The sequence below is a fragment of the Lonchura striata genome, chromosome 3 (assembly GCF_046129695.1).
Source record: "Lonchura striata isolate bLonStr1 chromosome 3, bLonStr1.mat, whole genome shotgun sequence".
NCBI lineage: Eukaryota > Metazoa > Chordata > Aves > Passeriformes > Estrildidae > Lonchura > Lonchura striata.
The window spans coordinates 24181303-24205774 of record NC_134605.1 but is presented as its reverse complement, the minus strand read 5'-3'; the positions used below and the strand labels follow the sequence as shown (position 1 = coordinate 24205774).

Below are 24472 nucleotides of genomic sequence, written 5' to 3'. Positions count from 1 at the left end.
TTCCTCTTATTACTCACTAGAAGATGCTCACATAAAGGAGCCTGAAAGCAAAGGAGGGACATCAAGATGTGGTTACCTGCAAAGAGCCCTGAAAACAAGCACAGACACTGAGTGTATTTTATGTCATGTACTTGATACTGACGCTCCTGTGGCGCCCCCCTGCCTCTCCCTTCTACCTTTCCATAGAAAATATCTTGGCTGTCCCAGGAGCAGAAGACAGAAGCTTAGATATAGCTGGATACTAAACTGATATCTGCCTTCTGCTAATCAGAGGGGATGTTCAGGACTTCTGGCCATTAGATGATTTTGTCACATGATAAATTTAATCAGTTTACAGTAGGTTTATTGCCCTCTTGAAATATCACATCAAAAAGTTATCTGAAAGAAATTCCACAATCTGCTCAGCTGAACTGAATGAAGCTGAGTTTTACTTCTGAACTGTAACTTCTGTGGGCAGCAGGTCTGTGCTTACACCAGGTCCTGTCCACCAGCCCTGTCACCCTGGTGTGGAAGGTGGGATTTTTGTTTAAAGCATGGGTCTAGAGGACTCCAGTTATGTTGTGAGTTTTAGCCCTAACCAGGATCTGTGTTGTGGGGTGGTAGAAGTGGGATTTTCCAGTGCAGGTCCAAGCAGCTGCTGCTCACTACAGATCAGGAAAACAAAGGGTGTTGAATTACAGAAAGAAACGTGAACAAAGAGGGGTTTTGGTAGAGTGTTTTTAGCTTACCATATACTTTCTGTTTAGAGAGATGCATTGCAGAGTGCTGTTAGGAATGTAATTTCATACCGGTATTATTTTCCTCCTGTATCTTCCATCTGTATCACTTACTAAATGCATTTTGAATAATTATATGGCAAAGTCTATCTGGACTTGACAATTAGGCAGCGATACTACAGCGGAAACACACACACACAAAAGCATAATTATAAATAATGGATATTGACTGGATCTGCCAAAAGTTGCAATAAAAAAGCCTTGCCTTAGGTCAATTGTTCCTGGCATATGGATGGAAAAAGGAACCCAGCAGTGTATGTTATAGCATAAGCTGCTGTACATCAACATTTGCCAGCCAGCCTTTTTCTTCCTGTTTGTTTTTGACTTCTTATGGAGTTCATATCTATCACAAAGATAGATAACAAGGTGTTGAAAACATTCAGCGCTTCTGTACTGCCTGCTTGTATTGGTTTCTTCTTTTGTTTTTGTTGGGTTTTTTTGGGGGGGTTTTTTGGGGTTGTTTTTTTTTTTTGCTTGTTTTTTTTTTTTTTTTTATTTCATGAAGAGTAAGGTAATAGAGATTGGTAATAGAATAGGTAACCAAGCTGACACTTGCTGGTCATCCTTCTCCTGAAAATCAGAGCTTTGTTGTGACTGTTGTTTATCAGGACTTGTGTGTCACCCAGAAGGGTGAATAGGAAGGAGCCCTTCTCCATGGATCTGTGGAGTTCTTTAGGGCAGGGACAATTTCCCCTTCACATCCATAACTCTGTGTGGTCCCACAGCCGGTCCTTTTCCACAAGCTGCATCCCAAAGACCTGACTGCTCTCAGCAGCTTGCTGGGGCTGAATTGCACTGTGGAATCAGAAATTTCCTAATGAGGGGCTATCCTGTAATGTCAACTGGGAATTAGCCTTTGGGTTCTGGTCAGACTCTTGACATAGTCAAAGAAGAACAAAACTCAGAGGAGTCTTGCTGGCTGTGCAGCCTGGGCTGTGGATTAAGGCCATAATGAACTACAGGAGGTTTTGCAATTGTTTATGCCAAACCTTGGAGAATAAGTGTGAAATTAAGATTGTGGTCTGATTTATATATATAATTTCTGTGATGTGCTCCTGTGATGCTGCAGAGCCAATTATAGATAACTATAAATATGCCATTGGGAGTCTTTTAAACATTTATTTTAGCACTTTTGAGGAAGCCAGTACTAAGTTTAATAGACTGTGGTGAATTATTGACTGAACAAATTATAATCATAGACCAGAGTATGGTATTGACATTAGAGATTGTATGGCCATCTTTAGGAGTCATTACAGAATTTAATTCGGGGCATGCTGAACTTTGAGATTTACACTGGGTGGGATATTGACTGCATAATGTGAGAGACATATGTTAACCTGCATGCATAGCAGACCACTGTTAACATGTCTAACATCAATGCCATAGAGATGACATAATAAATTCAAATCAGATTTTTTTTTCCCTATCCCTTTATGCTCAGGGAGCTGCACAAGCATATGTAGGAAGGTCTGTAGTGAGTGGCAGCTACTGCCATAGAAAGACATTCATTTCCCTATCAGGTATCAGAAGCAAGTTTTGACCTTTTTTTTTTTTTTTTTGTGTGTGTGTTTGTTTCTTTGGTTTTTTGGCTTTTTTGTTGTTGTTTTTATTTTTTAATTTTTTTTCTTTTTTCTTTTTAAAATAACCAAAAGCATTCTGGAAACTAATTTTAGGATTGAAAGAGAAGAGAAACAGGGACTTGCTCCATGCACATCTAAAGGGAGAAGTGATGATTCTGCACAGGGCACGTTTTATTACCAAGTGGGGGTTGGTTCCTGGGCTTGTAAAGCAGTAAAAGGCACCAGATGTGTTTCTTTCCCTGTCCTCTGAAGCTCCCTAAAGGCTCGTGGTGCTGCTGGGAGTCCCTACAGGAATGACCCATGGAGCCAAGTGCAGGTACTCAGCGTGTGCAGCTGATGCCATCTGTGCTTCCCTTACCCATACAGTGGGGTTTTGTACAGGACAGCTCAGGAGCAATCCCTGCATTCTGTCCTGAAGGGAAACTCACTCTGCAGCAGCTTCCAGAGACACAAACACTCTGAGACAGCCCTGAGGAGCATTTCTGTATTCCAGGGAAACTTCAAGAGGGTTTATGTAGCCAAAGTAAATGTTAACTCTGCCTATTTCCAAAGTTTCCTTTATAAATCCATTTTGGAAATAGTTTTTCCTGTTTCTTCATAGTGTCTGGTGTTTAGCTTGCCTTGGATTCTGATGGAGCATGAAACTCCTTCAGAAACCAAATCAATGAAACAGTAGTGGACATTGAGATCTATTCCCTACATTGCTGAGGTTTCCTTGGGATTTATTGCTGGGGGAAAAGACAATGTGCAGATTCCTGTCCCTGTGTGGCAATTGCAGAAGAAACAAACGTCTTCAATATTTCTGAAGCTAAACAGAGTCGATATACCCAGCCTGCTTCTTTAATTATGAATTTTGGAGCGGGAGACACTATATGCCATCAATGGAATAGTAATAGTACGTTATTTAGGCTTCTGCCTGATAATGGACCATTCAAACTCTTCTGAGAATCAGAGGTGAGCAATTATTTATGTGATGATCAAATGTAGATTCTATATCTGGGGCAATAAAAGTTGAGATCAGTTGATTTATTTGGTGGAGGTTGGATGTGCTGCTCAAATATTGACAGGATCTTCCTGGAGCACAAATGAGTCTGTTAAAGTCGTAACAAAAGTTACACAAAATAGTGGAATAAGTATTAAAATACCAATCCTATTGGTGCTTTCCCAATGCCTGAATGTTCTGTTTTCCTCCTTCAGGGCTGTAATGACAGGGACATGCAGGATTGTGGCTACTGAGCTCTCCCATCTTGGGCATGTACTTGTTGAAGAAATTATTCTTGTGTTTAATCTGGTTTGAGGCTGTATCTTAATTTGCTTTGCCGCTGCAATATTGGCTAAGGTTTGTTTATCCATAAGAGTAATTTCAAGTTTAATATAAAACTTCATCTCCTTAATCTTTTTAATTGGTCGCATTATTCTGTTCTCCTTTAATTGAAGTGGTAAACAATCCTTTTGAAAGGTTAATGCTACCGAGAGAGACTAAGCCTCTACCAGCCGAAATAAAAACTTATCTTAAAGAACAGACACACACTGTTAGTATTTTAAGAGACTTTTCTGTACAGAAAAAGGTGAATTCAGATCTGGACTTCAGTAAAGCCAGATTTTCAGAGAAATTAAAGGTGTTTCTGCAATTTTTTTTCTGAATGGGAAATTGTAGTTGCTGTGAGAAAGGAAGTGAAAATGCCATTACAGTCATATACCCACATTTCCAAAACTGTTGATACACAGATTCGTGTTTTGAATCAGGTTTGGAAGATCCTGGAGATAATCCAGACTAAAAGAGAAATATAAAATGTTACATCATGTGTCGGGGGGGGGGGAGGGCGGGGGGGGGGAATTTTCTTTGTTACAGAAGAGGCAATTTTTGTAACAGGAATATATGTAAAGGTGTGAAAGAAAGTAAGAAAGTGTGTCACAAGTCCCTGTGTTTATTTACTTGCTTTTAAGAGAATTGCACAGTTTCTGCCAGTTTTATGTTTGCCCATTATTAAGTAGAACATGTTTGTTGTGGTCACTCTTGACACTTTTGTGAGATGCTTTGTGAATTGTCATGTAAAATATCCTGCAAAAAACAGAAGGTAGTGAACTGTGACTTACAATTAGACTTTGCTTATCCTGGGGAAGGATAATGAGAACCTGAGAGACTGGTTTAACTGGAGAAAATATTTTTTATTGCTTGCACAGACCAGGAGATACATGCCTAAAAACTTGTGTCCCTATACACATCCCAATCCATGTTTAATCCTGTAATTCTCATACAGGACCTTGGGCTCACAAACAGCAGTAGGAAAAAAATCACCAAGTAGAACCCCAAATATCATAATTGTCATTATAAGGCTGCAAGGGTTGACCACAAACCACACAGACATGACCTTCTAGCAAGTTCCTGCTTATTTGCTCTCTCCCTGACCACGTGTCTTTTACAGGGCTTAGCTGTCCCCCAGGTTCTAATTATGAGTGCCTTGTGTCATCACTTCTCCTGTCCTGATTTACAGCCAGCCCAGCTGTGTGTAGTGGGAGGGATTTGTGAGGGTGGCAAGCTGCAGTTAAATTCTTATCAGTGAAATCCTGATCTGACATGTCCATGGACTAAAATCATGGTGATGCCACTGACCCCAGCCTCTACCCAAGCACTGTTCTCCTTGTTCTCCTAAGTAGATTTGTTGTCTCATTGTTGCTTTTCAAATCATCATTTTTCTGGGAGGAAAAAACCAAAAAGTTGCTTTCCTAATTTTCGTCTGTTTACTTTCCTTAACTTGAATGGTCTCTTTGAAGATGTTGACATGTTGACAAAAATAGCTGTTTCTCAATCTACGTAATTACAGAAAAAACATTTCTTTTTCTAAGCATGAGAGTCTTTCTTTCCCCCCAGCTATCCTGCTTTTTATTCATTAAATAATAGCACTTTTTGGTGTTATTCTGGAGGCAGCCTAGTCTGCTCTGAAAGATGTGCTAAATCATACCCTTGATTCCTAATGATAATTTCATTACACGTGAAATCTTATTTAGAAAGAAACAAGACACTTGTTAAGACATTACTTAAACTGAAAGCTTAACTACTTAGAAATTGTGAACTGCTAGATTAAGCATTTAATTTCCCTTATGCATTTTGAGAATAACAGCATGCATCTATATTCTGAGTTTTTAAGTTCATTGTGTGTGAAAGGAGATGTTTCAGTAGCCTGTCCAAACTTGGCTGTGTTTTCACAGATGTGGTAGTGACAACCTTACTGACTGTTGAAATCCAAAGGTATTTTTTCCAAGTAGGAAGGCATTAGATCCTCCCAGTTACAAGATGTAGATGGTATTTTAGAGCATGCATGAACCATTTCCTAAAGCATTTCTGACTCCCATTCATCTCTTTCACTATGATGTGCCTGATTTCAGAAATTGCAGCTTCATTTGAGGAAATTGGTGAAATCACCTTGGCTGCTACATGAAGAATAATAATAACCAACCCACCCCAGCCCAGGCAATCATCTAGTAGGATTATTTTATGCTGAATGGTTCAAGTCTGGAAAAGAAATACAGAGCTGACATCCAGGTCATGTCAGGGAGAGCACTGGAAAAGCAAGACATTTTTTCTGGCAGTATGAGATACAAATGGATTCAAATCAGTGTGTTTGGGTGTCAAATGCCCTTCAGGCTTGCAGGTTGGTTGTGCTGTGAAAAATGCCCTTGATGTTTTTAAAAATTATGGTTCACAGAGGCTTGGGGGACCTGCAAAGTATTTGGGTCCTCTCCTCCTTTAGCATTTCCCTGCCGGGATTGAGTCCTTCAATACTTTCCTTAAGTCATGTTTCAGTCACCTTCAAGAACATGAACTTCCTTTTGCAAAGTCAAGAAGTCTTGGTGTGCTGCTGCTGGGGGAAAGGTAATTGGAATAATTACGCTCCAGACATTTCTGGGGGAGAAAATGGCAACTGCAGTCAAACAAGCTGCTAAATAAACATCATTAGACAGCAGGACTAGCCTTGGGTTTGCTGCCTTGCTTTTAGTTCCACATAGTAGGAGAAAATATAAACAGGAAAGAGCCAAAGAGTGCCCTGATAGGAGAGGAAAATATCTTCTTGTGTCTGTGCTGCCAACAAGGCACATTTAGCAAAAAATCCCTGTCTTGTAACAGCTCCAGTGTTGGATTCAGGGAAGGAATAAAATGCAAAGTTTGGAGTATGCTGAGCGTAATGCAACTATTGGCACACTTCAGGTGTAGGCTAAAGTGAGTCCCTGTTAAGAAAAGTGTCTTCTTCGGTTTGATGAAGGATAAGAAGAGCTAATCATCCATCTTTACAGGTATTTTGCTGAATTACAACTTGGTTCTCTTCTGTGTACATGCCTTTGATGCTCCGAGCAGCTGGCTCCTGCAGGAGAGAGTAGCTGGTAATTGAGGCTTGAGTGTGGTGTAGGGCAAAATATTTTGGGAAACGTGGCTTGGCAAGAATTCAAGGTCTTCCAGCAAGCTGCCATTGACTTCATCTCTGTTGTGTTTGCAGAATGACCCGTATTTCCTCATTCAGTGTAAATTCCAATTTCAGGCACAGCTGCCAAGACAAAAAGAATCTGAGGCATGCACATGCAAATACTTCAATAAAAATAATTTCCTAGCTCTATATAGAGATTTATAAAATAATAGTGAAGAATATTATGCATTCAGATTAATAGCAGATTAATGTAAATTAAATCTGTAGAGATTCACCCACTGATTCTGGTCTGGGGATTCTTTTTCTTTTTTGCTTTGATTTTTAAGATGCACTTATCCATAAACCGTGACAGCATGTAAAAATAAGAATGATTACAGCTTGTAAAGAATAAATTAGCAATAAATTCTTACTCCCCTCTAATTAATTCCCTAATAAACACCGAACAAGTAACTGTTTTAAACTCACTTATATTTACAAGGTAAGCAGCAAATTGAGGTAATAAGGGAAATTAAAGTGTGGCAGCAGCAGGTGAAGTGAAAGGGGCTGTGGGAGGACGGAATGAGAGTTTGTGCCTCAGCACAAGGAGAAGAGCATGGAAAATTGTTGCTCAGCTCCTGCACCTAGGGACTGTGCATTTTGAAGAAGCAATATAGGATTCCCCTCAGAACAAACCAATGCTTCCTTACAGAGCTGTTGTGCCCTCACCTGCAGGTTTCTCATAATCTTTGGTGTGTGTGGACACCTTCAGCTGATGCTCTTTGTGTGCTTCATCCTCCCTAAGAGCAGCCCGCAGTCGAGGATCTGGCTGGGAAAAGCTTTTCCCTCTGTTTATGCAGTTTTGCTACCTTTTTCTGAGGTTCATATAAGAAGCCTGGAAGTATAAATCTCCCCTGAAATTTCTGGAGTATCAACACTTGCCAGATAGGTCACTTACAAGTTAGCATTTAATGAATTACTCTCTGAACTATCCAATGGTAACTTTGTAGATAAAGCTGCCTGGTGGTTGGAGTGGTGAGAATGCAAAGATTTAGCTATAAATAAATACAGTCCCTTTAGATCACTGCTGTAGAAAAACATTTTCTGTGCTCTATGTTTATGGATATTGTGTAGTGCATGTATTAGTATTCAGAAACACATCTCAAACCCCTTTTTGAAAGTGATTTTTGCTTTCAAATTCTAAAGAAAAATAGTCCTAATTTTGCCCACACTTATTAGAATCCATATAACTCAATACTTATTTCTTTCTAGATTGAATAGCTCTTCTTCCTCTCAGCTGATTACACAATGCATGCATTTATAGACAATAATCATCCCCCTCTTAGCTGTCTGGTGGAAGCCAAGCTCTCTGAGTCTCTTCTAAAAAGAACCTACGCTGGCTTCTGTGATCACTTCTGGAATCTTCTCTAGCTCCTACAGGTTAAATTCACCTCAGAGTACTGGTGAAGTTTGGCATGATGACTTGCCAATTCCAGCTCAGGTCATGAATCAGAATTCAGGCAGAGACGATATTCAAAGCTTCCAGTGTGAAGAAAAAAGAAAAATTCGAAGTTTAGGTATGATCTGTCCAGCAAGCTCATGCTGTCTCTTATTATTTTGTTGTTTTACCTTAATGTGATTAATACTCCTTTTATCATCTCATCCAATGCTTTCCTATCAGAATAATGTGCATACAGCTGCTGAGGTTATTTCTCCTCCCTTTTCTGAAATTGTAGATGTTTTAGTTCTTTCCAGTTTCCAGATTTTGCAGGTTTTCAGCTGCTGTTGTTAGTGCTCAAGCAGCATGTTATAGCTGGAGTCTCCAATTGGAATTGTGCCTGGACTGTGGATTTTCCAGTTAAGTAACACATGCCAGGGCTGTAGCTAGAGGAGCTGGCAGGGATGTACATTCTGCTTCCATACAGTTTTTAGTTGATTCTCTTTATCCTTGCATGGAAGTGGCAGGCATGTAAGTAGGGCATGGATTGCTGTGTTTGTGCCTTAATATTAAAAACCCCTGTATTCTGTGGGGAGCAGAGGAACTCCAAGGTCCTAATCTTCCAATTGTGTTACATTTAGATCTGTAAAAAGCATTTATAGTTTTAATACAAGCAAGCCAAATGCTCTGTGCTGTTGACATGAATGTGCAGTCTCCAAACCCCTCCACAAAACCCAACTAGTCAGAAGAACTACTCCGGAGCAGTGGAGTTCTGCCAAAAACACCCTTACTTGCTGAAGTAGCTTCCAAAATCAAACAGCCAGAGCCACTAATTTGTTGATATCTGTTTAGAGGCGTCAAATTTATGCTGCATACATTAAAAAGGGGCTTTTCTAAAGTTCAAAAGCCTTGAATCTCATTCAGTCTTGGAAAAACCTTTTGCTGATGGACAGATTTTCTCGAGGAGGAGATGCACTGTCACGTGTGGTAGAGCAAGAGTTGTGCAGTGGTTTTCCACTGGTGGGGTGAAAGTCTCTTCTCCTGTTGTTCACTGTTTGGGGCACTCTGTTGAAAATAATACATTTTACTTGCTTCAAAGGTTAAAACATAATCATCAAGTGGGAAATAATGGCATGAGAACATCACCCCCAAAATATGATAGATTCCCTTCCTGGGCAGGCATTTAATCATCATAATCATGCATGTTTTGAGTTGTGATTTGAAAAAAAAAATTCTTAATAGAAATATTGCTATTTTGTTTTTAATATACTGCTTAAACTTCAATTCACTTTACTCTTCCTTGTGACTCTAAAGCTACAAATTGGCAGGTTATTCTCAGTTATGTGAATAAAAATCAGTCAAGTACCATTATGAAGGCTGCCTACAAGGTGCTTTTGTACTTTCTTCTGGAACAGGTCCTCTCCCAGCTCTTTTAATTTCTGAGTATGGCTGCACTTCATGAATTCTCCTTTTGCTCCTGTTCTTCCCTGCCTGTGTGAGTGGGATGAGCAATGGTGAGAGAGAAATTTTAGCAGATCCAAACCAGTTCCAACCAGGTACATTCAAGGTGTTCCTGTCCATACAATTTCCACTGCATTGCTTCAACAAATCCAAGTTTATTGGATGATAAACTTCTGGGTTGGAGTGTTCTTGTGGTGGAGCCTTTCCTGGAAAGAGAGAGCACTGGCACTGGTGGGATTAGGGTAGGGAGGTTCTTCTCCAGCTTTGCCATTGTTTGCCTCTCTCCTGCTGGGGGTCACTTCACAAACCCATTGCTCCTTTCATTCACTGATTGTCTTGTGTGTTGAGGCTGTAGGATTAAGGATTGTGGCTTGGTTTTTTGGAGTATGTACTGACACTGACTGACGAAGGAAGTGTTTTATATACAAAACTGAGCTTATACCCTGTCAACACTGGTGACTTTGGACTGGACTGTAGCATCAGTTGGCTGAGACTGATGAATGGCTGAAGTCTTGCCTGGTATGGCAATTTCCACTTATTCCAGTGCACTGCTTCTAACACCAGGGATGATGGCTGATCATAGCACACTGAGTCTTCCCTGTGTCCTTTGCCTATTTGTGATGGTCAGTGCTGGGAAGAAGGCAGGCAGCAAATCTTTGCTGTGTTCTTCTACTTCCAGTTTCTTTGCACTAAGATTTGTATTGTTAAATCTTTGTGTCTGTTCCTAGACTGCTCAGCCACAGCATCTGTAAATCCAAGTAAATGAAATTTTCCTTTCGTGAAGCATCAAAGAACTCTATGCATAACTGCAGAAGAATTGTTTCGCTTTCATTATTAAAAGGGCACTTAGAATGAAAATTCCCTCTCATTTTTGTCCTAATAGCTCAATGTTTTATGCTTTATATAAACTGCAGATCATTTTCCCTGTACTAGAAAATATTGCTGTTCTTACAACTCCAGGGATACATTGAGAGATTCTGTGTTAAGATAGCTAAAACTTCTCAGTTTGGGACTTGTTTTTTCTATAGGAATGCTTCCTGTAAGGGCCTTGCAGGAGAGATGTCATGCAACTCTGCTTGGAGGTTCTTCCTGAAATGCCAGGAAACTTTTCAAGATGTTTAGAGCTCATTCCCAGAGCAGTTGAGTCAAATAATAAATGCTGGTTCTTGCCTTGCTGAGGTCCCTCAAGTCTTTTTGAATAAAGAATTATAGTGACTGCCCAGTAAAGATTAGCACAAGTTCAAATTTACAGAAAATACATTTTGGGTATTAAGAGATTATTCTGTTCTCATTCTTCAAGTGATATTTTGAAAAATTTCCATTCTCTGTGATACCGAACCCATGGTTCTGCCAGTTGTTCAGTAAGGCTAGTCCAGGCCTAGGGAGCCATGTGGTCAAACCAGGGTTTAAAGCCCATCTCTTTTTGTTTTCCAAGCTGCTGTTCTGTATAAGAGGAGTACATCTCTGCCCTTTCTCCATCACTCCCTGCCTCAGGAGATGTCCCCTGCCACCGCAGGTAACAGAGCAAATGGCAGCAATGCCTCCCCAGCTCCATGGGGAGCTGCTGATGGCACATAGTCCCCTCTTCTGGATCCTGCTCTCTGGGGCTTTGGAAATTTCCGGGAGTGTGTAGTGTACCGTGCCCAGCCTTGCACTCGCAATGGGCCTGACGTGGATGAGGCTACGGTGATTTTCTGCCAGTGCTCGTTGGCCAGAAATAAAATGCTTGAAAAGAAGTGCTTTTGAATAAAGTAGTGGAGGCAGCAGTGTTTGCTGTGTTTCCCCTCATGAACAGCTGTGCCTCTCATCCAAATTTTCATTTAATGTGCCAGGGTGGTGGATTTGTTTTGGGCTTTGGATTTTGTAATAGATGTTTAGAATGCAGAGAATTCAGAAGCCACTTTAACCAAGTTAAAATTTTGTGAGTTTAATTGACCCTTGAGATGTCAGTGGCTGCTCTAGGAGTAAGAGCCTTTGTTCCATCATTTGAGTGCCTCGCTACTGCTTTTTTCATCACCTGCAAGGAGCTAGAAGGTAGTCTGGTTGCTTTGGGCAGGCTACCTAATTTTTAATTTTTTTCTTTGAGAAGAGTGTGTGGGAAGGAGACAAAGTACTTTGAACTTGTGAAGGACAACTGTGCAGCAAAAGACTGCTGTTGTTGAGGAGAGCTCTCCTGTTGATGTGAGGTGTACGTGCTGCTCTGCTGCTGCCTTATTGACACAGCCCATAATTTTAATGCCTGATAATTGAATTGTGTGCTGCCAGGAGGAAGTATGGAGAAAACTTCTTCAGGGACTGTCTCTCTCTAGTGGGATGCAGCTTATAAATTACAAAATGGCACTTTTGGGGAAGCACAGCAGTACCTTAGCACAGCTCCAGTTACAGTCATTGACAACCTTGCTGCTCCTATTTGTAGCTGTCGGTGCAGGTTTCTGTTAAATCAGTCTCACCAGTCCTCCACACTTTTCCTTTGGGACGAGGAGACAAATTGCCATGTTTCATTCAATTTATTCTCATTGATAATAAGGAAAAATAGGTATGTTCTGAGCAGGGGAATGATATGTGACATCCCCTAGCTCTTCAAGCATCCTTTTGGAACAGGCACTAAATATTCAATCCCACTGTAGAGAAATTCATCCTGGAGTTAATCCGAGTGTGGTTGATGGATCACTATCCAAATCCCTGAAACCTAAGCGAGGTATATTCCATAAATGGCTGTAAATTGATGAATTTCCATACCTATTTACCTAAGGTAGATCTTTAGCATAGCTTGGAATTTCTTTGTAACTTGGAAATTCTTCACAGCAAGAGTAGTTAGACATTGTAATGGGCTGCCCAGGGGAGGTGGTGGAGTCACCATCCCTGCACGTGCTTAAGGAAAGCCTGGACATAGCACTTGGTGCCATGGTGGTATTTGGTCAAAGGTCGGACTTGGGGATCTCAGAGGTCTTTTCCAACCTAAATTATTCTCTGATTCTGTAATTGCTCCTCATCAGATTCAAGTATTGTTCTTAATGTTTTCTTTCTGACATGTTGTTAGTCCAGCAGTCGTGTGGTTTTATTTAAAATAGCATTTTTAAAATGCTGAATAAAAATAAGTATAGCACAGAACTGCATATGTTTTTTCTTCCAGAGATATTCCATGCTTTTGTGTTCAGAGAATGATAAAACAGGGACTTTCAATATTAAAGCACTATTTCATTTTGATTAGCTATTCCCAATAGAAAGTATTGTTTGACTCTGTTTGAAGTTTGTTTCAGCAAATTGGCTTTGCCCCTTTGAAAACTGACCAGATGTTGCCATCCAGTAGCAATAAATGTTACTTGTTTAGAAAACTGGTTTAGTTTTCCGAAGTTTATTTTGCTAGCAGTGTATGAAGCAAACTTTGAAGGCAGTCTTGTGTCTTGTAGTAGACTGACTGGTAAAAGTTAGAAGAATTAGATAAGCTTTCAGGCACACAATTTCTTCTTCAGATTTGAAACTGTGAAGCCACAGGTTTTCCAGCTAAGTGGAAAATGAGTTTACAGAGGTTAATTGGTTAGACTTTCTCCCTAAGTGGCACTGGCTGAGAGCTGTGCCATACACTGGGAAAAAAGAACATCCAGCCAGAAGGGACATGAAAACAGAGGTTGAACAGTTGAGGTCAGAGCAATATACCCGAGCCACAATGAGGGCTTGCAGAAGAGTGGAATTATTTTTGTTAAGGATGTCTATAAGGCAGATATCTCTCTGGACTAACCTGTGCAGCTGTTGCAATGCCCACCTACTCTTGCTGGGTCTCCTTGACACAGTTTTGGGAGATTCTGTAGTAGATCTTGCTCTCAGCCCGCCCTGCTGCTGCTGGCTCTCCAGGAGAGCTTTCCAGTGGTATCCAGGAGAATTCCTGCTTTGTAACTGGGGTTATGTCACAAGCACATTCCCAAGGCACCATGACTCAGTCGGCATCATTTTGGGCAGTTTAAAATAGAAGTGAGCCAGATCCTCAGCTGGTATAAATTGGTCTTATTATATTAAATTCAGATGGGCCTAATTACAAGTGCTCAAGCAGATACAGAGGGTTGCACAATCCATTGCTTTTGTGAGTGTGTGCACTCACAAAAGCACCCATAAAAGTGAGATTGCACAATGCAGCCCCCTCTGAACGCACTACTGTCTCGGCTGCTAATTGAAAACAAACATGGTAGAATTAATAATTCACTGCTCCAGAGTTTTTATATTATGAATGATTGGAGGGATCTACCACTTGGATTAAGAGATTTTACTCTATTGCAGGATTAAATCCCAGCAGCAATGACTGGAGGCCTCTAAACAGGGAAGAGTTGGACTTGCAGAGGGCTTGGATTTTTTCTTTCTCCCCCAGGTGCTATGACTTCCATGCCCGCTGCAACACAGAGTGCATTTTCCAAGCCTGGCTGGAGGAAGTAATTGACAAAACTCCTGTTTATTTAGGTGGAGGAGGGCTTGGGCTGTTTTGCTGCACAGGAAATGGGGCATTTCTTTAGCCAGTGCTTAAGTGTATTTTCCTTCTACAAAAGTCCCCCCACATTTTGCAATAGGGAAATAGGAAATTGTATTTCCTCTGACTTGCAAGGAAGTTGATCTCTGCCCTCTTAATTAGTTGTTTAAAAGATGAAAGCAAGTGGCTGGGGTTAGGGAATTCCAGGAGGTTTCTTTGAACCAAAGTAGTAAGAAATGGGCCGTTATGAATTTTGATTTATCCAAGCCTCACTGAACACTGCCTGTAGAGGCACTTTTATGGATGCAGGTCCTGCTCTCATCTACTTATATTAAATGATGTTGTCAAATAGGGATAGAAAGGATTCTGGGGATAGGATTACAAATCCTGTGTCCTTTGCCAGAGAGGTAACAGGGTAGGAAGGCCATGAGGTGCATGTTCAGGGATCAGGTTTTCCTACAGCCCTGGCAGCTGGGCTGAGCCAAGTAGCCCCACAAAATTCCACTTTCCCCTACTCTTAGACTGTCAGTTCTTGGATCCTCAGGTGGTCACATATTCTGCACATGGCTTGGTGGCATGCAAGCAATTTGAAAGCAGTAGTCAAAACTCCAAACCAGCCCTATACCTGGTCATCCTCGTCCATCTGGGAGGATGCAGATTTGGGCAGGGTTGTTCAGGACCTTGGGAGTGTTGGTCATTGCCTTTTCCTTTTTTTTCTCCTGTCTTTTTTAGTATGTGTTATTCCACTTAAGAGGGTCTTTTTGTGTTTGTATCACGGGAGGTCTAGCTGCACTTCTGTAAGTGACTAAATTACTAATTCTGTTTGTTGTTTTTCTCTTTTTTTAAAAACCAAAATACCAGACAAATTAAAAAAAAAGCTTTTGAAATTCATACTGTGTGGCTCAGCATCTCTGTGATCTGTAAGAGCCATTTTTCTTCAGCATATTTAATTTCCCTCATGTGTTTGCTGTTAAAGCCTTTATTTTTAGTACTTCTTAGTCCTTTCAGTTGGGGAAATCTATTTTTTATGATCTACACGTGCCTGGAACTTCTGTGGAACATTTCACCATGGGCTTCAGACCACTCTGGATGTGGGTATTATTGGTGTTGTAAATGTAACTCCTGTTTCCCACCTGAGTTCTTGCTCTGAGTGTGATAAACTCATGTGTAGCTCTGCCATATTCCATTGTTTTCATTCCTGCCAGTATCTTAATGACCTTATGGATTAACTCAAAAGGACTCAAAGCCCTCCAGTGCACTTATTTGTAATTTTTTTTAATTTAAAGTTTTACCTGCACTGTCAGAAGAGTGCTTGTGTCCATATGCCCTGAGTATCGGTGGAGTTTGGGTTATTTTCATATTTTATCACCCTGCCAATGCTTCTTTCTAATCTCTGCAAGTTTTGATACTCTTATCCTCTCTCAGGCAAGTGAGAGCAAAAAATAAACATCTCAAAAGTGCAAGTTTCCTCTAAACAAGCTCCAAGAAGAGGAGGGGAAACATATTCATGGAGCTTAGCAAGTACTAGAACAGAAGGGAATTGGGATTGCTAGGGGGGACAGAGGGAAATGTGATGAATGTGCAGTCACATAAAAACTTGTTGGTAGAGTTTTCTTAGTAGAAGACAAAGCTCTGCAAGAGCTAAGTAAGAGTGGGTTCCTTAAAGCAAAAAACAAATCAGGATCCCAAGTAACCTTTGGCAAAAGAATATGTCAATTAATTTTTCTTTTCCTTTTCTCCTTGGAAATGAAAAGAAATGGAGTAGTGGCTTTGTTCAGCACAAAGATTTCAAGTTCCCTGCACAGCATTGCAGTTACTCCTCTGGAAGACTGAAATGCTTGGAAATGGTGTGGCTGTCCCTGCAGTGTGGTCACCCTCCTCCTGGAGTGTTTCAGATCGCTGCTGGCAGCTGGGAATCACACTTCTCCAGCATCCATCCTCCTTCTAAATGCTCAAATCAGGGAAAAGGGGTTCTTCATGTCACTTGTGTGTAGGGCAGGGCAAGAATTTGCCCAACAGAAGCTGTCATGATGTGCCAGCTTTGTTGTATAACCCATAACTCAAGAATAGCGCACAAGCTCTGAAATGCCTGTCAAAAAGTGCATGTGTCTTACTGAGAAGCAATCACTAAAATTGTTGAACCTTGTTATTATTATAGATACAACACTTCTTGGGGTTTATGAGCACTTTTCAAAGTGTTCTGGCAATAATAAAGCAGGTTTTCTATTGCAGAGGCAGGGTTTTCTGTTTTTGACACTGCCTTTTGTCACACTGTGACAAGCATCAAAATGCTAAAATTGTATTAAAAGGATTGAACCAAAAGCATAGCAGCTGCTGTTGAACAATCCAGGAAATCAGCTTGACTCTTTATGGCTTCTATATAATCTATGGGTCCTAGGAGAGCTGCAGTGTTGCTGTTGGAATTGCCTGAGTGCACCTGAGCTCTCCTAGAAGCTGATCTCCATTTGGGCAACCTGATGTAGGAAGTGGGACACTGATAACACAACAAGGCTTCCTGAATAGCATAATAATTACTTGTCTTGCAATTTTTCCTTCTAGGAGACGGAGCTGCTGGATATCAGCCTTGTCAAAGATGCCAGATGTGGAAAACATGCCAGAGCTCCCAAGGTAGGAATTCTTGCTGCATGCTTTCCTGTTACATTGATGACCTGGATAAAAAATAATGGGAATTATATGCAAGAATTAAAAAGAAGAAAAAAAGTTCCCACAGTTAAAAGATGTGTTTTACCTTTTCTTAGTGTGTAACTTTTTAGTTTTTTACTTTTCTTAGTGTGTAACATTGTTTCTGTTGAGAAGTGTTGGGATTGTTGAGCTTTTGTCTCTGGATTCTGTATGTAAAATCCATCTGGAAGCTCTGCAGGAGCAAAAATCCTGGTTTGTCAAGGTACACTTAGACAAGTTCTTGGCTTCCCTGATGGCAGAGAGCTGATATTTGTTTGAGTCCATGTTGTATTTTATGCTGGTGATTTTCCTCTTTCAGTGCCTCCTGAGGCCAAGAAGGAGGATTTTAGTTTTTTTGTTTGGTTGGTTGGTTGGTTTTTTTTTTAAACTGCTATCAGAGAGGTTGGGAGATCAGCTCCCTTTGGATCTGCCCTGATGTATTGTGCATTCATTTACAGTCTCCACAGACAGTAGGCTGTAGATACAAGTTCTCTCTGGTGTTTTTGTTTGGGCAGACACAGCACATGAGAGGAAAAACCCAAGTTCTGAAAGTAAGGGAGTGCCTCAGAGCATCTCAGGAGTGATAGGGAAAAAATGAAATCTCCCAGGGCCTGGAAAGTTTGGCCTTGCTGCCTCTTAGCCCTGGTTGAACAGACCAAAAGAATGTTTCTCCTACTTTCATCTTGGGGGAGGAATATTCCTGGGTCTGGATGACCTCTCTTCCTTGCAGGCCTGGGCCCAGGCACAGGCCTAGGGGCTCCTCAGCCCCCTGAGGGCCATTAGGAATGGAAAAGGTTGTTTTTCCCTGCCAGAAAGCAGTTGTAGTTATCTCTGAACAGACTATTCATATTTGGTTTTCAAAGCTCTCCATGTAGTGCTGGCAGCATTTTAAAGGCTGAGTTATAATTGAAATGCAACAGAAGTATTTTATGACATCCACATTAATACCAAATGAGTTTCACCATGATTAATGGTTCTATGATGAATAGCAATAAAGTATTAACAATGTCTAGAACATTATTTTAAAATGCTACCTGCTTTACAGTGGACATTCATGTTCTTCTAACAAAATGTTTTTAGCTAAAATTTATGCATAGCTATTGCCTTGGTGACTTTTATTTATTGGGTTACATAAAGGCTGGTTTTGCTAGAGCACATTACAGATCTGACAGCAGTGGCATTAAATGAAGGGTAGGAGAAAATCCCAGCTCTCAGGGTGGTGAAATGCACCACCTGTGTGAATGAGCTTGCTTGTTGTCATTGATTTGTGTGTGGGCAGCAGCTAAATAGTACCTGGGCTGGCTGTTGATGGCATCTTGCAAATGGTGTGAATGAAAAGGCTGCTTTTGGGGCCACTTGTGCCAGCTGTGCTCTGATCCTGTTGTGGGGCTGAGCAAAGGAGCGTCAGCTGCAGGCAGGCAGCATTACAGAGCCCCGTGTGTGTCACTTCCACAGGGATCTAAAGCTCAGCTTTAGAAGGCTTGCCTCCAAGTCAGGTAGTAGCAGCAGGGATTGCACAGAGGTTTTCAGTTAAACTCGTGTGATTTTGGCTGAAGAAAGAGCCCTGGGAACAGAGGATACTCACCAAAGTTTTTCAGGGGCTCTTTTCCACATCTCTGCATCCAGGTGGGAGCACCCCTTGCTTTTATTGTAAACCAGGAGACTGAGGTGATTTTTTCTACATCACCCCACCATGCCCATGGTTTTGTACAATTTTTATATAAGGGGAGTTCTGCCAGTTTATGCAAAATTTTAAATATTTTTTTTCAGAATTCTAAGGGTTGATTTCACCCATGGGTTGTTGTTATGAACTTACCAGGAATCTTTAAACCTCATTTGGTGTATTTCTCATCTACTGCTGCTTTTTGATTGAAATAAGTGTCCTTTTTAATAAGCCTTGACTTTCCCATTAAATAAAAAAGAGTATTTCCTTTTTATTTTTATAGTAAGCTAAGTTTCAGTGTCATTAGGTTCACCCACTGTAAGCTATCAGAATATGTGAGGTGTGCTGCCACAAAAGGCCACCAGCAAGAAATGATTTTTGAGGACTGTAGGCAGTCCTGGTTTCCAAAACTCAGTCTGTCCTCATGCTGCATTCAGTGCACTGCCATGAGTATTCTTCATTTCTGAAAAAGGATGGAGAAGCACAAAGGGTTTTACTGTTTCTCCTTTTTTGGTTGATAATTCAGTTTTCATAGTATCTTTCCATAAGTCCAGTCCCATATATTTTGTGATTGTTCTTGCATGGTTTTGGCATCTTCCTGGGTTTCTCATCCAGCTGGCCTGGTTACTTTCTCCATTCCCTCAATGTTTAGCCTCAGAAGTTCCCTTGAAGGCACAGAAGTGCAGCTCTCACCCTGCAGTCCTTACATCAATGCAGCACAAGCAGTGAGCTGAGAACACATTTCTGGGTACTGCAGTGAATGCATGGCTGCCCCTGAGCAGTGCTGTTGCAACAAGGGCAGGAACTTGGGTTTTTAGTGATGTAGAAGGGAGATTTTAGTGGGTACCAGGGCACTTTATGCTTGGGAGATTAAAAGCAGTCTACTCAAATGACCCTGAGATCCTGAGAAGCTCCAGCATCGCCTTCTTTTTGCACCCTTGTCAGGGATGGCTCGTTCTGTCTTCAGCTGCTGTTTTCAGAAATGGTAACAGAGTTTTCCATCTCAATGTAATATGCATGCAAAGGATGATTTCTTGATAGAAAGGAAAAATCTCAGGCAGCACAGAGCACTGCAGCAGAGTTCTACATGAGAAAAAAATTAAAGTCATGTTCTGATGAGAATAAGAAAAGACACGTTAATTGTGTATGTTAGGAAGAAGTGCCTCTATTCAAAGTAAAATGGCATTTATAAAGAAGTGAGGGAATTATAAAATTATTATCAGGACTTTGCTTTTTTAGTTTGTATTAGAATCAGGTAGGAAAGGGTATGAGAGGAATTTTGGGAACAGGAGAAAATCATTAGTTGTGATGAAGCAGTGTTTTATTTCCCTTTGTTTTTATATTACCTGGAAATACTTTCTCAAGCTTTGGTTTGATGTGCAACTGAGGCATCTTTTCCCTTGTAAAGTTCAGTGACAAGGTCTGCAAAATAAAATAACACAAAATGTGCTTTTGTACTAGGAGGCATAGGAATAGCTATGAATACTCACATGCCTTCTGGAAAGCATGGAAGTGTCCACGCTCTTTAAAGGAAGCCGCAGCTAAAAATGTCAGGCACCAGTAAATACTGAGAAAGGAATGGTCAGGTGGTGAAAATTTGGCAGTGGCAAACGTGCTCACAGGACTAGGGAAGTCATACTTTTTGCCATCTTGTATTTACTTTAGCCAACAACAGTTTCTATGGAAACTGAAATCTTAAGCAGCTATATGTGTTTTTACTAGCAAGAAGAAAATCAGGATTAGTTGACAGGGAGAAGAAGGAAATAACTCCATGGTAAATGCTCATATCAAAAACTTTTGATCAGTATGTTTTCCCTCATAAATCATTCAGCAGGAAGTGAATTTCTTTAAATAACATATACTGTGAAACCTGTAGGAGATGAAGTTATGAATGATAGAATCACTCTTATGCCAAGATGTGTTTAGCAAGTAATCCCCAATTTTAAAAAATCTCATGGCTCCCCCGCCCCAAGTTTTCTCACTTTAACAAGCAAGCTCTACAGAGAAAAATAATTCCGATGCTTGAATGTTAGAAGTTTGCCAAGACTCCAACTGCTATTTTAATATCAGCACCAGCCTCTCTGTATTTGGTGGCTTTTCTTGAAATGCTCAAGCAAGATGATTTTGGACCTGGCTCAGCTGTAATCCAAAAGCTGCTGTGGAAGGTTTGCTGGCTTCTAACACATCCATAGAGGAAAAGCGGCATTTCCTGAACTACGTGGGCTCAGGAACTAAAAGAAAAACTAGCAAGGAAAGCCGAAATCCTTATTTAAGTGAAAATCAGGTGATTTGGGGGGGAAGGAGCATGTGCAAGTCTGTTTGAATTGTGAGAGCTCTCTGGACTGTGGTGTTTGCCTCTGCTGCTGTGCACTCCATGGCACCAACTGGGAGTCAGTAGGACTGACAGTCTGTGCAGGGACATTCATGTTGTGTTTAGTAACACCCTGATTAGACTGCCTGTGTGAAATGGCAGATGTATTGGGTTTTTTCCTTTCTGTGCTCTCAGTCCATTCCCTGGAAAAGCCAGCTGTGACCATGGCTGGCACAGGGCAGCAGCACACCTGCTGCCCTTTGCAGCACCGGCTACTGTTGCTCTGCCCATCTCAAATGCTGCTGTTGCTGTTATTTTTGTCTGCTGCTAGAAATGCACGCTGCTTTCCCTTCAACAACCTTGATGCTAAATTAGAAAATGTAAATTATGCCGAAGCAGTGTTCTATTTCTGCCAAAAAGAAATAAAAATGGAATGTGCATACAGCTCACCTTCTTCCCACTCACCTTGGGGATAGCAGTGACAGCCACAAACATCTGCCCCAAATGAGTTTGTTCTTTTACATAACAGCTTTTTTTTTTTTATTATTCCATAATGATGATTGAGTTGCATAAACATTTGTTTAGGTTGAATTTTACTTTATTAAGGAAGGTTAAGATTAATTTCTTTGTATGATATTTGGCCAGTGCTCAGGTGGAAATGGAAGTGGTTTAAATGCCGCCAGGAGTGTGGGAGCTGTGGGCCCTGAGAGTGACGGGGCTTTTCCTTGGACCCTCCAATGGCCCAAAATGGTGACTTTATTCACACAACCTCTAATGGTTGGGGAACTGGGACCTTTTCAGCAGCATGTCATTCACTGTGAAACTTAGCTTGTCTGGCCAGCTCATTGAAATCTCTATGTACTAACATTCAGGGCATGGCAGAAATCACTGGGTTTTTTCCAAGGCTTTCACTATGATCATTTCCAGAAAGATTTTTTTTTTTTTTTCCCCCTAATTACTGACTGTTACAGTTAGCTTTCTGCTCCTTCCCCCCACCCCCCTCTCCAATCACCTGATTTTCACTTAAATAAGGATTTTGACTTTCCTTGCTAGTTTTCCTTTTAGTTCCTGAGCCCATGTAGTTCAGGCTGGTTTTATACTTTGTTGTATTTATAAAGCCTTCATCTTTTCTTGTTTGCCAAAGTTTGCAGCACAAAGCCTGTAATAAGAAATTCCATATTTTAAGTAGCACAGAGGCATCTTACAACTATAATTTTAAAGCTTGACATTTAAATTTGAAAAGATAGGTCCTGCTCAATTAAATCTGTGATATCTGAGTTCCTGAAAACACTAGAAATTATCAGTAAAGTTGTGCTTTAAATGCTGCTTCTGCTTTTCAGTAAACCTGTGTACATGCACAATTTTTTTTTTTCCTTTGTCCCTTTTGGTATGACCAGTGGTGCTGCCCAGTAATTCAGGACAGGGATGTCTCATTCCTGCTTTCACAACTAATGATGCTAATGAGCTGAGGGTGCAGCTGGGACAGCATGTCCAACCACAGCTGTCACAAACCCCCACACCCTGTCACTTGGGATAAACTTCACCTGAATCTGACAAATGGCATTTTTGCAGTAGCTGGTGCAAAATTTAAAAAATTGTTGGGATGACAAAGTAATTTTGGAGGCACTTTTAACAATGCTAAGATGTTGAAACTATCAGTTTTCAATATTAACTGTTTGTTACCTTGCAGATCCACATGTTACCTTTTGACTTGCACCAAGATCACAAAGTCTTGGGAACGCACAGTCCTAGTGTAATACTAACACAAAACTAATAAATAAAATGTTGCTATCTGTAAAAATAAGGAATGCTCCATTTAACCTGTCATGAACACTCAGTCTGGAAAGAATTTTCAAAATTTTTCACTGGAAAATGTAAAGGTACTCAATAACTGAAACATGCCAGTCTTTCCTTCAGAGCCATTATCTCCACCTAGAAATAGTTCATAAATATTGAAGTACATATTTTAGCAGTAGTGTGGAGAGATCTGATGGCAGTGAGCTTCAAATGTAGGCTCAACAGGCTCAAGTGAAAATGTCACAGCAGATGCATCTTTCTGCAACTCTTTAGAACAAATGATTAAAATTTTCCTGCTTTATTGGAATCCAGCTTGGTGATTTGTCATTACATCCCTCAGCTTGTAAACAGCCGTTTGGAGAAAGCTGTCAGGTTTTAATTAGTTGCAAAAGTTTGATATCCTTGTTATCATCTGCATGTAAATGGGGTTTTTGGGAGCTCCTAATGGAGCTGTGAGGCTTTTTGGTATGTGTGCGTCCCAAGGCATGGCTGTGCCATCGGGATGCCCCAGCTGCACCAGAGACTTTGTAGGGACACAGGTGTCCTGCAAAGAGACCTCGACCAGTATTACTGGCAAATATTTTACTAGGAATATGAGAGCAGGACCAAAAATTCAGCTACAGGTAAGGTAGTGAATGGGAGCAAATGAAAATACAAGAGGACCATGTGAAGTAAAAAGCAGCAGCAAACTATGGATTTCCAGGGTAGTGATAGCAGCATATTCATGTTACATCTATTTTGCAAAGCATCAGGCAGAAAGGAGACTTGTTTCTTTTGCTTTGTCTGCTGTGGATATGCAAGAACATGGGCAAGTGCATCCAAATATCTGTCTGGGGTTTTTAATACAGTAGCTTATTTCTGAAAGCAAACCAAACAAAGCTCCGTTCCTATTTAATTATAAATAGGATTATGCTACCAAGTAAGGCGTACAATTACTTCATTTTTAAATAAGTCCTGGGCAGTATTTGTGTGGTGATAACAAAAAACCTTACAGCTGTATTGAGGGCGAGTTGCCTGCCTGTGCCTTTCTCAGCTCTGTCACCTTACAAACTAGTCCTAGTTAAATAAACAAAATTATCAGCTGCTGCCACTGGGGAGTTCAGACACTCTGCCACTCCTGGGCTGATAATGAGCCATCCACAGGGGTGTTCTTGCAAAATGGATGGCACAGGGAAGCAAAATGGTTCTCTGTAGACCAGAGCTACAAGAATATGTTCTGAGGGCCAAAAGTTGGCTTAATGTGTTTTCCAGTCTTTTGTGATTCACAAGAACAAAGTACAGTGAATTCCTGGTGAAGACTGCTGTGTGTTAAGACTGATACATAGCTATACATGATATACTATATATACTATATACTATTACTGTGGAGGACATTGTGGGCTGAGTCTTTCCAAGGAGAAGCATTTCTGCAGCTACAGACTGGAGGAGTAGAATCTGCACAACTGCTCCTTGCTGTGGCTGACCTGCACTAGCATTGCACAGAGGCAGAAGGAGGAGCAGTTTTCTGCATGTGGATCTTCTTCCCTGTGGTTCATAGCATTGGGAGTGTCCAATACCCTTCATAGTTTGGCTTTAGTTGGCAAAAGTCAGGTCTTTGGTGAGAAAGGTTGCTCTGCAGAGAAATCTTGTTTGTGAATGTATGGCTCTGATTCTTGGTGAACAGAAACCATTTTAGGGGCTGTGTAAGAAAGCAGATGAATTAAACATTGCCCAAACCTAGCCACTCTTGAGTATGAGCTTACCTTCATACCCCTCAGGTGTAGGCTGAATTATTGACCAGCCTGAAATATGAAGAATCTTACAGAAATACTGACAGAAATGTCTCAGTGCTCTGGGACTGTGGTGTGGTGCAGAAAGGGACAATCCTACACTGATCCTACATGAAGGTTCAGGTAGCTCTTGATTTAGTTG

The 24472-nt window shown here is 40.8% G+C and overlaps 1 protein-coding gene across 2 annotated transcripts in view; it reads left to right on the top strand.

The window, feature by feature from the left end:
• Positions 1-24472, top strand: part of PLCB1 (phospholipase C beta 1) — a 342949-nt gene that overhangs the window by 79241 nt on the left and 239236 nt on the right. For both annotated transcript variants that reach the window (XM_021540293.2, XM_021540294.3), the window contains exon 3: positions 16668-16736. In XM_021540293.2, the coding sequence (XP_021395968.1) occupies positions 16668-16736 (69 nt within the window). The remainder of the gene's footprint in view (positions 1-16667; positions 16737-24472) is intronic.